This window comes from Ptychodera flava, chromosome 22 (assembly GCF_041260155.1).
Source record: "Ptychodera flava strain L36383 chromosome 22, AS_Pfla_20210202, whole genome shotgun sequence".
NCBI classification, from domain to species: domain Eukaryota; kingdom Metazoa; phylum Hemichordata; class Enteropneusta; family Ptychoderidae; genus Ptychodera; species Ptychodera flava.
The window spans coordinates 34,327,056-34,340,658 of NC_091949.1; the positions used below are offsets into that span (position 1 = coordinate 34,327,056).

The window sequence follows — 13,603 nt, forward strand, 5'->3', positions numbered from 1 at the left end:
AACCCAGTAAAAGTAACTGGAGTTCGCCGTGCATACTTGTTCCCAAATCAGATCACAGTTATCGTATGTGCACGGACTTTAGGAAGGTCAAAACACTTTAACAAAGACAGACACTTTCCCAATCCCGAGGATTGATGACTGCATCGACCGAGTGGGAAAAGCTAAGTACGTGACGAAATTTGACCTACTGAAGGGATTTTGGCAAGTCCCTCTGACGGATCGTGCTCGTGAAATATCCGCCTTTGTTACACCAGACGGATTGTTCCAGTACAAGGTGATGCCATTCGGAATGAAGAACTCTCCGGCAACGTTCCAACGGATGATCAACGACGTCATATCCGGGCTAGACGGATGTGCAGCTTACGTTGACGACGTCGTCCTGTATAGTGACACCTGGGAGGAACACATCAAGCTCATGCGGAAGTTCTTTGAGAGACTGAGTAAAGCAATGTTGACTGTCAACCTTGCCAAATCTGAGTTTGGTTGGGCGAGGGTAACTTACCTCGGACATACTGTAGGACAGGGTGAGGTAAAACCTGTTGATGCAAAACCAGTGCCATTTCAAGTTTTCCCATACCAAACTGCAAACGACAACTGATGCGCTTTCTCGGTATGGCTGGTTACTACAGAAAATTCTGTCCAAATTTCTCCACAATTACTGAGCCTTTGACTAACTTACTTAAAAAGAAAGTAAAGTTTGTTTGGTCAGAGCAATGCCAACAGGCATTTGATACACTTAAAGCCATACTTCAAAGTGCTCCAGTGTTGTCTGCACCAGATTTCACTTTGCCATTCAAATTAGCTGTGGATGCTAGTGATACGGCTGCTGGTGCTGTTTTATTGCAAGAGGATAGTCATGGTGTAGATCATCCTGTTTGCTATTTTTCACGCAAATTTAACAAATCCCAGAGAAACTACTCTACAATTGAAAAAGAGTGTTTATCTTTGATATAGCTTTACAGCATTTTGAAGTTTATGTTTCTTCTTCAAATCAGCCAATAGTGGTTTATATTGATCACAACCCTCTTGTTTTTCTGCAGAAATTTAAAGGCAAAAATCAGAGATTGCTAAGATGGAGTTTAATGTTACAGGAGTTTAATCTTGACATTAGACATATCCAAGGCAGAGACAATTTAATTGCAGACTGTCTCTCTCGTATTTAGAGTTTATTGTTGTTCACTTTCAAGAAGTTTTACTTTAGAGTAAAAAAAAAAAAAAAATTGAGTACTTAAATCTTTTTCAAGATTACATTTGCAAAAGAAAGATTTTTCTTTGAAAAATTTTCTTTTTTTTTGAAGAGGGGGTGTGTTATGTAGGTCATTTCCCCCCACACTCATCATGACCTGAGTTCAATTAGTCTAGAACATTCTCAAGGTCACTGCCCTTGATGACCTCACAACTTGAATTCAATTAGTCATGTTTGGAATGTTCTGGAAAGTTGATTAGTTGTGTAAGAGAGATAATTTTAGAACAGTAATTAGCATGTCAATAAAAGTTCTAGATTGTTCTTATATGCCTTTATAAAAGGGACGTGCTCAGCTTCCAGTCAGACTTTTGGGATCGTGTCTCTTGTGTGTTACTAAACTCCAGCAGTAGTCATTCTCAAGACTTTCAAGACCTTCACTGTCAACGCTGGATTTATACTGTGGTCTTTGTGCAGCTTCAAGCCTGCAAGCCAAGGACTGTTCATTCATCCGACTGACTGTTACAACTCTGAGACTGGAGCTTTGCCGTCCCAGCTGAGATAAGTAGTCTGTACACTTTTAAAGCTTGTACTCTATCCCTGACTTAGCAATTAGTTTTATTTTTGTAATAAATTTTGTTTAAACGTTAACTGCTGAGTTCACCCTTTTGTTCGTTTTCTCTGCACGTAACAATGTATATGCGTAAGGCGTGTATTCTCTGATGTCAATGATGGCCAGCAAAACGCATGTTCAAACGATAAGCGTTGTGATATCTCCTCTTTTAACTGTTTTGTAAGTTGAGCTTCACTTCTACCCGGGCGAAATCATCTTTCTGCGGATTTCCCTTCTAAGTACTGTGAAGATGTTGATGATTGCCAACAAAACCCTGTCATAATGGTGGTCAGTGCCATGACGGCATTGCCTCCTACAATTGCGTTTGCAACGAAAGTTTTTTTCGGAAAATCACAACGAAATTAGTAAGTGACAAATTTCTCTCCTGTAATCATATTCATTCCTGCTGCACAATCAACAAGAGCGTGAACTCTTGGAAAATAGTGTTCTGTCACGTGAACTGGTCACAGCTGACTAGCATACCGCTTGTTGAAATACTTTATTGCTATTATATCACACGAATACTTTGGGTTCTTTGCGTGAAATATCAAAGTAGGATTTTTTCTCGGACTGACCTCGCGCGCGTGTTCCAATCGTGCCATATCGAGAATATAGCATGATGATTTCAAGTCTCCATCAATAAGTTGGCTATATTTGCGACATCAATATATAGCTGCGCTAAAACTCACATTAGATTCCTACGATGGAATATTCTTTTATTTCTAGATATTGATGAATGCATACCAAACCCATGTCAAAATGGAGGTCATTGTCAAGATGATATCGCTACCTTCATTTGTCTTTGTGACCAAGGTTTTGCTGGAACGACATGTGATGTAGGTAAGCTGTATATGGTCCTACGATGGTCGTGTCCACCTCATTTTGAATCGTTTGCCATTAATGTAGACAGGATTTCTCTATATGGCCCTTAAAATTTCAGAAATGTATTCGTTCGTAACTTACAAATTAATCTCAGGATGGGATATTGACAAAAATGCACAGAATTTGGTTTGAAATTTATAAACCCCGAATAATATCGGTTAAGATCAATATGTGGCGAAACCCTTGGGGAATTAATTTATAGCAAAAGAACCTCTGAGCAATGGTAAATAAACATATCAGGCAGAAACTAAAGGCAAGAGAAGTCTTCAAAATCTCTAGTGTGTTGTCACGATCGGAGTTTTACGGTAAAGAATCATTCAATTTACAGCCTACTCAAAGCCGTAAAGCACCCAAGTCTGTGTAGATGTTCATTTTAATGAGTCGGTTTGGAAATACGTATGTCTGTCAACCCAGCCCATACCAAAAATAGTGCCAATGTCATGACCGTGTTTTGAATATGATATCTACACAAGGCATTTGTGTTTCATAATAAAGAGAGTGTCAAATACAGACAACCACCATGCTAACACTTTCCCACTTCTTATGCCATTTTAAACCCGTGTAAATGGACACTCATGTTAGCTTACCATCCCGTCTTGTCTTTGTATGGGGTGGCAAATCATCATGGGATTTGATACAGTTGTATGTGTCGAGATCAATGCTTGTTTTATTGTAGTCACAATATTCAATAAGAAAACCTAATAGATTGCTTTCTGTCAAGTTCATAAAGACGTGTTACTATAGTTATTTGGTTTTGTAGCAAACTATATAAATCACTGACGCTGAGCAAGTTTAATATCATTTAGTGGCAGATTCGAAAACAACAACGGTCATTCAAGAAAGAGATGATTGCCAACCAAATCCCTGCCTAAATGGTGCCAATTGTCAAGATGGCGTTGCCTCATACACCTGCCAGTGTTTAGATGGTTTCACAGGGTCTGAATGTGAAATAAGTAAGTAACAAAATTGGCAAATTCACTTTGAGAAAATTCGTCATATTTACCATAACTATAACAATCTGGCAATTGTTTTCGCTTTCCAATCTTTCACTAATCTTTCGTTGTTTTCTTCTGCAGATTATGTACAGACGTTCTTACAAAACAAAATTTAAAAATGGCTGTGCTGTTGTTGAGAATTAAATGTTTCTAAAATTTCAACAAAACTGACATTATCTTAAAATTACGATCATTGGTAATGATTTTGTTGTAGATGTAGACGATTGTCAACCAAATCCGTGTCAGAATGGTAGGCAGTGTCAAGATGGCATTGACTCATCCACTTGTCAGTGTCTGCAAGGCTTTGCAGGATCTGACTGTGAAATACGTTAGTGATACTATCATTGTCAAATGAATCTCGAAATTTTTTACTGCGCTACTATTTTTAATCATTGTTCTTCGCTAAATGATTTAGCTATCCTATTTAAAATTAGGTATCAACTGTTTTCAAAACAATTAAGGTTTGTAATTTTGATCTATTACATCGTAAACTTAGAATGGCCATTGAATATATATGCTTTCCTATAGATGTGGATGATTGCCAACCAAACCCATGTCAGAATGGTGGGCAGTGTCAAGATGGCGTTGACTCACATTTTATACCCGTTACAAAATGAACATTCATGTTACATAAAATCTAGTCTTGCCTTTATATGAGATGAAAAGTCATCATGGGATTTGATACAGTGGCATTTGTAGTGATCAATACTTGTTTTATTGCAGTCACAGTACTCAATAATAGTACACTGTTGATTGCTCTCTGTCAATTTCCGAAAGACATACTACTATAGTTATTTGGTTGTGTAGCAAACAATAGAACCCCCTGACTCTGAGCAAGTTTAATATCATTTAGTGGCAGATTCGAAAACAACAACGGTCATTCAAGAAAGAGATGATTGCCAACCAAATCCCTGCCTAAATGGTGCCAATTGTCAAGATGGCGTTGCCTCATACACCTGCCAGTGTTTAGATGGTTTCACAGGGTCTGAATGTGAAATAAGTAAGTAACAAAATTGGCAAATTCACTTTGAGAAAATTCGTCATATTTAGCATTACTATAACAATCTGACAACTGTCTTCGCTTCCAAACTTTCACTAATCTTTCACCGTTTTCTTCTGCAGATTATGTACAAACATTCTTACAAAACAATGGTTGTGCTGTTGTTGTTGAGAATTAAACGTTTCTAATTTTTCAACCAATCCGACATTATTTTAAAATTACAATCAACCTTTGGTAATGATGTTGTTGTAGATTTTGATGACTGTCAACCAAGCCCTTGTCAAAATGGAGGAGAGTGTCAAGATGGCGTTGACTCGTACTCGTGTCAGTGTCTGCAAGGCTACACAGGATCTGACTGTGAAATAGGTGAGTGGTTAAAATCGTTGTAAAATTACTAACCATATTACAAATGTAATCAAACATAAATTGTATATCTTTTGACACAATTCTGAACGGTTGGTCAAACAATTATTCAAATATTCTTCGCAAGTTTACCGTTTTCTAGTATTCTTAAGAGATATTTGGCCTACCTCACACCGGCAAGTCTGTTCTACATAAAGATAACAGTCAATAAAAAAAGTATCGATTTGGAATGCAATGTCACAATAGTTGACTTATAATTTTAACAAAGTGTGCGGGTCTTCAGGAGATCTGACTAGGAAATAAGTAATGAATTCAAATTATTTTGAAATTTTGATGAAGGTATTTCTGCCACGTGGGTCTATTTGCAATTTACATTTAAATGACGAGGTGTTACAACTATAAAACGCTATCTTTATGTCAAAGAAAGGTTTTATACAAGGTTCTGAAGAGGTAAAACCTCTGGACACGACCAGCATTTTACAATTTACAATAGGAAGTTGTAAGGATACAGTAGCTTGCCAGGGTCGCCAAAAACAAACCAGACGATTGTATCTAAATATTCGTGTTTGCTAATTTCCCCTACACCACAATGGCTGCCTAATCAAGAGTATTTAAAGGCTTGAGACAATGGCGGTAATTGATTATTCGTTCATTATTTGAAACCAATCCAATCAGAATTTATTCCGGTCTCAAATCAGAGAGTCTTCCGTTGGTAATTATTGTCTTTTAGATGTAGACGAGTGTCAACCGAACCCGTGTCAAAATGGAGGACTGTGTCAAGATGGCGTTGACTCGTACACTTGTCAGTGTCTGCAGGTCTTCACAGGGTCTGACTGTGAAATTAGGGGGTGATACAATCATTGTCAAAATTATCTAGACGTTTTTGATTAGTGCTATTATTCAGTAATCATTGTTATCTATCAATGATTTTGCTATCTGGTTTTTAAAAAAAGTAAAGTTCTTTTCACACAAAAAATTAGGTTTTATATTCTGATTTATGTCATCGTAAGTTTAGAATGACAAGTGAATATATATGCTTTACTAGATGTAGACGATTGCCAATCAAATCCTTGTAAAAATGGAGGACAGTGTCAAGATGGCGTTGACTCATACACGTGTCGGTGTCTGCAAGGCTACACAGGATCTGACTGTGAAATAGGTGTGTGATAAAATCGTTGTCAAAATTATATATAAACTAGACTGATTTTGCTGCTATTTTAGGAGCATTGTGATCCCAAAAAAAATATTTATTTATCTTATTTTCAATAGGGTATAGGCTCGTTTCACAAGAAAATATAATTAATGAATAACAGTGATTACAGAATACTAAAATCAGCAATTTCAGATAAATTTAAAAAATAATTAAACGTGTCAAAATCGAGGGGAGTGTCAAGATGGCGTTGACTCGTCCTCGTGTCAGTGACAGTGTCTGCAAGGCTTCACAGGATCTGACTGTGAAATAAGTGAATGATACAATCATTGTTAAAATTATCTAGAAATTGCGGATTTCACTACTATTCTTTAACCATTGTCATCTATAAATGATTTTGCTATCTGATGTTTAAAAAGGTAAAGGCTGTTTCACAAAAAAATAGGTTTTGTATTTCCGATTCATTTCATCGTAAGTTTACAATGACAACTGAATATATATGTTTTACTAGATGTAGACGATTGCCAACCAAACCCTTGCAAAAATGGAGGACAGTGTCAAGATGGCGTTGACTCATACACGTGTCGGTGTCTGCAAGGCTACACAGGATCTGACTGTGAAATAGGTGAGTGGTAAATTAACTGTCAAAATTATCTAGAAATTGCGGATTACACTACTATTCTTTAACCATTGTTATCTATAAATGATTTGGCTATCTGATTTTTAAAAAAAGTACAGGCAATTTTCACACAAAAAATTTGGTTTTATATATATTTCCGATTCATTTCACCGTAATTTTACAATGACAACTTAATATGAATGCTTTTCTAGATGTAGACGATTGTCAACCAAATCCGTGTCAATATGGAGGAGAGTGTCAAGATGGCGTTGACTCATACACATGTCAGTGTCTGCAAGGTTTCACAGGATTTGACTGTGAAATAGGTGAGTGATAAAATTATTTTTAAATTTATCTAGAAATTGCTGATTTTACTATTCTGTAATCACTGTTATCCATTAATTATATTGCTATCTGAATATAATATAATATATAATATAATATTTAAATAAGGTATGGGCAGTTTTTACCAAAAATAGTTTTGTATATTCGATGTATTACATCGATAATAGGATGATAGTTGTGTGTATATATATATATATATATATATATATATATATATATATATATATATATATATATATACTTTCCTATAGATGTAGACGATTGTCAACCAAATCCGTGTCAATATGGAGGAGAGTGTCAAGATGGCGTTGACTCATACACATGTCAGTGTCTGCAAGGTTTCACAGGATTTGACTGTGAAATAGGTGAGTGATAAAATCATTGTCAAATGAATCTAGAATTTTTTTATTGTGCTACTATTCTATGATTATTATCTAAAAATCATTTTTCCGTTTTATTTTAAATATGGTATAGTTGTGTTCACTCAAATAAATTGGGTTTTGTATTTTCGATTTATTACATCGTTAATTAAGATGACTATTGAACATACATGCTTTCCTAGACTTAGATGATTGCCAACCAAACCCGTGTCAAAATGGAGGACAGTGTCAAGTTCGCGTTGACTCATACACGTGTCAGTGTCTGCGAGGCTTCACAGGATCTGACTGTGAAATACGTGAGTAATACCATCACTTGTGAATTTTTAATGTAATAAAATGCGGATTGTGCAAAAAATCTTTAATAATTGCAATAAAATGATTTTGCTGCATGATTGTTAAGAAGGCCAAGGCTGTTTTTTAAATAGGTTTTGTATTTTTGGATTTGTTAAATCGTTAAAAAAGGATGACAACTAAATTAATATGCTCTCTAAGATGACGACGATGGCAAACCAAAGCCTTGTCAAAATGGAGGACAGTGTCGAGATGGCGTTGACTTATACACATGTCAGTGTCTGCAAGGTTTCACAGAAAACAAGGATGTTTTTGTTTGTCTTTAAAAAAACAAATGCTTAAGGTGTAGTTAACTAAGTCTCTAAGCTATATGTCAAAATTAAGTGTGTACTGTGTAAACCAATCTAAAAAGATCATTGGTCTACCTCTGTAGTGGCAAGTCTCTTTTACATATCAGCAACTATCAGTAAAATCTGTGTCAAAATGGAGATTAATGTCATGATGTTATTAACTCACACGCCTGTCAGTTTTTGATAATCTTCAGAAGATCTGATTTTCTAATTTTCAAATTTGTAATTAAATTCAATTTGCCACAGTGACTATTTTGCAAAATAGATTTCAATTTGTAGGGGCCTTCAGCAAGGACTGGCTTACCAATGTTTTGCCAGAAAAAAGATGAACATATGGTCATTGCAAGCGTTAATCTGTGGACACACACAGCAGTTATCATTAATTACAGGTAACCCAGGTAGTTGTTGGGGTCAGCATAGGGGGAGTATTTTGATAGGTTCGCCCCGAAACAACATTGTGGTTCAACGGTTTATGACCGCTAATTTTCCCTTACAATGCCTGTAAGAGAGGTGTAACAGTATATTTCTTTATTATCATTTATCGTTGGTGGTAATTTAAACCATTTCAGCAATATGTCTCTAACATGTGTCTTTCCGATGCAATTCCGTACCCTAGGTGGTAGTTGTAATTAACTTTTTGCACATGATGCTTTCCTTTTCTTTATTTTCATTGCTTGAATAGATCATTGTTGTTTTGTTGTAGATGTAGATTATTGTCAACAAATATGTGTCATAATGGAGGGGAATGTCAAGGTGGAGTTGACTCCTCCAGGTGTTATTGTTTACAAGGCTTTATAGGAACAGATTTTTGTCAAATTAATACAGAAATTATTAAGCGGACTTTAACCCATAAATTCTTTTTCTTGTTTGTTTGTTTGTTTGTTTCACAAAATAATTTTTTGTTACTCTTGTGATTATTCTGAAGGGTTTACTGGACCTGACAGTGATTTTTTTTCTTTTTAAACGCAATTCCTTCCTTGATATTTAATAATTATCCTGTATTTTAACTCGTAGTTTACACCAGCTATATTCATTGAAACAGTCCGTAAGTGAGGCATAACCTGTCCTCATATGAAAATGTCTGACCCATGCTTTCAGTTTCGCACTAAATTGAAAACCAAAGTTTCCGTTTCAAAGTTTGCAAAGTAGAGTTTTGAAAGTAGAGTTTTGAAACTTTTGAAAATAATTTCCATTTCACCTATGTTGGTACGTATGAACAATAACATTATGTTAGGCGCTTTAAGTTAATCTTAGATTGTTCACAGCAAGATTTTTCAGATTAAGTGCATTGACTGCATCTGTTTTCCAATGGTTATGAACATAAATTCTGAAAACAATTGCGGCGGCACCGATTCAATATTGTATTTCTCTTGCACCGTAGCTTTGTCGCCGTCGTGCTCGACAGACAACGGAGGCTGTAGTCAAATATGTAATCAAGACAGCATACGACAGCATCATTGCGCATGCGAAGAGGGGTACACTTTAAATGAGGATGGAAAAACATGTGATCTCTTCTGCAGAATAGATGGTAAGCCAACAATTGTGCATAACAAAAGAATTGTTCGCATTGATTTAGTTTCGCTTTTAGTTTCACGCCTATCAAATGATAAACTATTCACATGAAGGCAAATCCAAACACTTCCACCAAAACATTAATTAGGTTGTCTATGCTCTATACATTTTATGGTTGCGAAATAAAACTGCGCAAGCACAGGTAATCCGTGCAGGTGTTATTAAACTTGCGATGAGAGAGCAGCTTAAAAAATTTCAAAATTCCGAAAGTTCTTCTATAAATATCGAACGTATCTTTTCCTCCTAAAGTACAGGCTCATGTCTGTGTCAGTTGTTTGACTAACACCTCTTATATTACTAGTTGAGGTGAATTTTGTTATTTTCTACACGTACACGTTGCAGAAACTCAAACATCGACGAGTGTTGTTATTGATTGCGTTCGTTATGCATTATATGATAACACCCTGCGAAAAAGCTGGGATGAAGCTAGAAACGACTGTCAATCAATAGGAGGCACGCTGGCAAAGATACGGGGGCAAGACGAAACAGACTGTCTCTTAAACTGGATGGCCGCATACTATCCATCCATTGGGGGCGTCTGGATTGGCTTGAGAGCTTCGGATGACAACCCTACAGATCCGGATGAGTACATATGGGAAGCTGATGGAACGACTGTGGCTGAATCTGGGTTTAGCAACTGGAACACGGGTGAACCGGACTTTAGAGGACACAGATGCGTGAGAATGCGGTGAGGAACATACTAAAGGGTTTAAGTGACAAAAGAAAGTTCTGTATTAGATTTATAGAAACGTAAAATGAGTATTACTTATGTTACCAAGAAAGTCAACCAGGCTCTTATTTCTCCAAGCTCATTGTCAGTGGTACACCTTGCCTAGTTGTTTTAAGCATGGACAGATTTCAGCAAAGTTGTGGCAATTTTACCTTGTAACCGGAAACGCTGTCCATTGACAGTATTCTGTTTGGATTTTATTCAAGAGAAAAATTTCAATTGTCCATAGTATGCTTTTTATCGAACATAAGCATTTAGGGTCCGCGAGTACGATCGTAGTTGAAATGATTAATATTCAGGTTGTAAAATACGGTGCATTGTCCCTTGAGGTAGAACATGCCTGAGAGACATATTCAGATTCTCAAACTTTTGCAATTTCTTTCTCCCTACCACTTGTAATGGGGCTCGTTTTGAAACTTGTGGACTAAATAGATTTTCACCGGCTTAGTTTTGTGAAAAAATCAGGAATTGCAATTTCAGACGTTGCGATAACACAGGGATGGCGGCCATTTTGAATTTTAAATCTCGGTAAATACTGGTTAATTTGTTTGTGCATTATCAAAATGTGCCCGTTGACACATTATTTTAATTCTTCATGTTAAAAGACGTTGGTTGAAAGTTTGCTTAGGAATGTTTGAGCAAGAATTTGAGTCATTCACTTTCGAGGCGCTAACTATACTTTAACTGAGTCCCCCCTCCTTTTAAGACAAATAAAGTGACAGTGGTCATATTCCATGCGCTTGTAACACAATTATAATATTCCTCTGCATGACTGTTGACGGTCACATTGTGTTATCATTCATATTAGAACGATGGAAATATACATGGTTTGCGTGCAAGCAAATTTTTCTCAATGAGCTCTTATTCTTAAATTTATTTGCTTTAACATGTCGATACTTTCATTGATCAACTTGATATAGAAAGCTGCGCACTATTGCATCATTTAGCTGACCGAACATTACACGTCATTTAGTCCTCAAGTTCATTTTAATCGGACTGTTCTTAACGTTAGTAAAGTTGGAGAAACTTGCAATGTTATGCCAGACTAATCGGTAGCCATTGGTGACGCTAAGTCGCGTCTTTTTTGCGACTGGTGTTGTTTTTAGTTATACAGTCGTGAATTGTACTTGTGTGTAAATTGATCGTTGTTTTGAGATATTTTTGTCATGTTTGTCTCATTTTCATTCATACCCACGAGGTAAAGACGGGGTATTTTTGTGCGATAGGATTGAGACGGAACAGTCAGAACTTGATGAAGAAGGATAAATTATTATTAGCAATGATGCAAAACTTTTCCATTGCTACATCGAATTCGTAAGACATTTTTCTAGAAATATTTATTGGATTATGCGCTGATTGGTTTTTTTTTTTGTTTTCTGATCTTTCCTTCATATCATGGCGCAAACTAAATTGTATGGCTCATAGTGCAAGATTTAACTTCATGTGGGGCGACGACTTGTGTTCACGAACAAGAAACTATCTCTGTGAAATCGACGGTAAAATACATAAAATTGTTTTCCTTGTATTCCAAACGACTTAAATAATGTTGGATAATCGCAAGGACATGAAAATGTATATGCCAACTATTTTCTTATCATCTTTTTATCGCGTCTTGTTATTTGTACTAATTTTACAGTTAGGCGCTAAAAATAACGTTTTGTGGTACAAAGATTCCTGAACGAATTCAAATTACAGTTTTGTTGCATATTCCAATTATTCCAAAATAGTATCAAAGGCGTTATTTGTACATTGCATACTGAGGTATTGGAGCATTTATTGAAGGTTGCCAGAGTTTCTTGATAACTATCAAGTTGCATAGGAGTGACAAGAGGCTGTATCTCGGGCAATCACCACAATATACTTTCTTGTGGCGATTTCCTTGATTTAACCACTATCAAAGGCACCTCAACACTTGTTTCAAATGAAACTCAAGTTTCCCTGTTGATCGTAGAATTATTACGCTAATTGACATTATATATTTTTAATTATACGCCAATTTTATCCCAAGTCAATGACGTGTCATTAAATTGATACAAGATTGTCCTGTCTGAATAGATTACACATATTCTTTCTTAACAGACTGCTAAATCTCCATATCGCATCGAAGGCCCAGGGTACAACCCTGGAACCATGGTACTGACATCAAAGACTTTCCCGACGATGGTCCTTATACTACTCTTCTACGCGCATGTTCTATTTTTAACATTAATAAGATAAATGACAGTTCCTTATCTTATCTGTTTACTTGGAATGTAATGGAAAGTAACTAAAAAGAGGAAATACAATTTACAAAAAATATCATGAAATGTGTGCAGAAAAAAAGATTCTAATGGTGTCAGCTATTTCAAAAGCAGTGATAGAAAGTGATCGACATTACCATTTATTAAATGCTCCGAGACTCTCCAAATCACAATATCAAGTTTTCGCAATAAGATGTATGATTCTTTTCCCTCATTATTATCGATATTATCGTGGTCTATTTCGGAATACATTGTTGTCCACATGTAGTTTAGGATAGAAAAAGTAAACAAATGTACTGATCAAATGTATACATTTGATCGGGAAAATACAATATCATTCTGAACTTAGTTTCGTTTCAGAGCTGTAGGCTATACTAAAAGCTGTGATAGCTACCCTCTTATTAGTAACCCTCCTGTTAATGTTGAAGTCACAGGGGATACATTAAATTTATTTCATAACTTCTATAAAGTGAATGTAATTTGGTTTTTATAGTAATCGTTTCTGCCTATGTATCTACTCGTCAACTGACTTCAAATTCATATTAAAGTTATTAACAGAAAATTTGTGAAATAGTCAGTGTCATGGGTTAACAATAAAATCTGTAGGTCCCGCGTTACTTCAAAGTGAATATATTAAAACTAAAGGATAATTTTCTGCGTTCAGCTCGCAAAATACTCGTGACGTAATGGCCGTGTCACTACTTGTCTTCCACTCGTGGTGACACGGTCATTACGTCACGAGTATTTTCCGAGCTAGAACGAAGAAAAATATTTGGGAATAATATACTTATCACATGTACAAGTCAAGAATTCGTTATTTTTTGCAAAGTGCAAGAAGTTTTCCATAACGATTGCGCGTTTTCAGAATATATCAATACGCTGTGGACGAG

The 13,603-nt window shown here is 36.0% G+C and overlaps 2 protein-coding genes across 2 annotated transcripts in view; both read left to right on the forward strand.

Moving 5' to 3' along the window:
* LOC139122343 (fibropellin-1-like) overlaps window positions 1–4,006 on the forward strand; it is a 30,378-nt gene extending 26,372 nt beyond the window's left edge. Inside the window, exons 38-40 of the mRNA XM_070687739.1 lie at window positions 2,523–2,636; window positions 3,485–3,631; window positions 3,888–4,006. Of these exons, the coding sequence (XP_070543840.1) occupies window positions 2,523–2,636; window positions 3,485–3,631; window positions 3,888–4,006 (380 nt within the window). The remainder of the gene's footprint in view (window positions 1–2,522; window positions 2,637–3,484; window positions 3,632–3,887) is intronic.
* A 164-nt stretch (window positions 4,007–4,170) lies between these two features.
* LOC139122344 (fibropellin-3-like) lies at window positions 4,171–13,035 on the forward strand. Its single transcript, XM_070687740.1, has 10 exons — window positions 4,171–4,237; window positions 4,926–5,039; window positions 5,767–5,871; window positions 6,698–6,811; window positions 7,018–7,131; window positions 7,713–7,826; window positions 9,553–9,699; window positions 10,086–10,431; window positions 11,899–11,969; window positions 12,553–13,035. Exons 1-10 carry the CDS (start codon window positions 4,171–4,173, stop codon window positions 12,558–12,560), a joined length of 1,200 nt encoding a protein of 399 aa, XP_070543841.1. The 3' UTR covers window positions 12,561–13,035.
* Window positions 13,036–13,603: the final 568 nt, after the last annotated feature.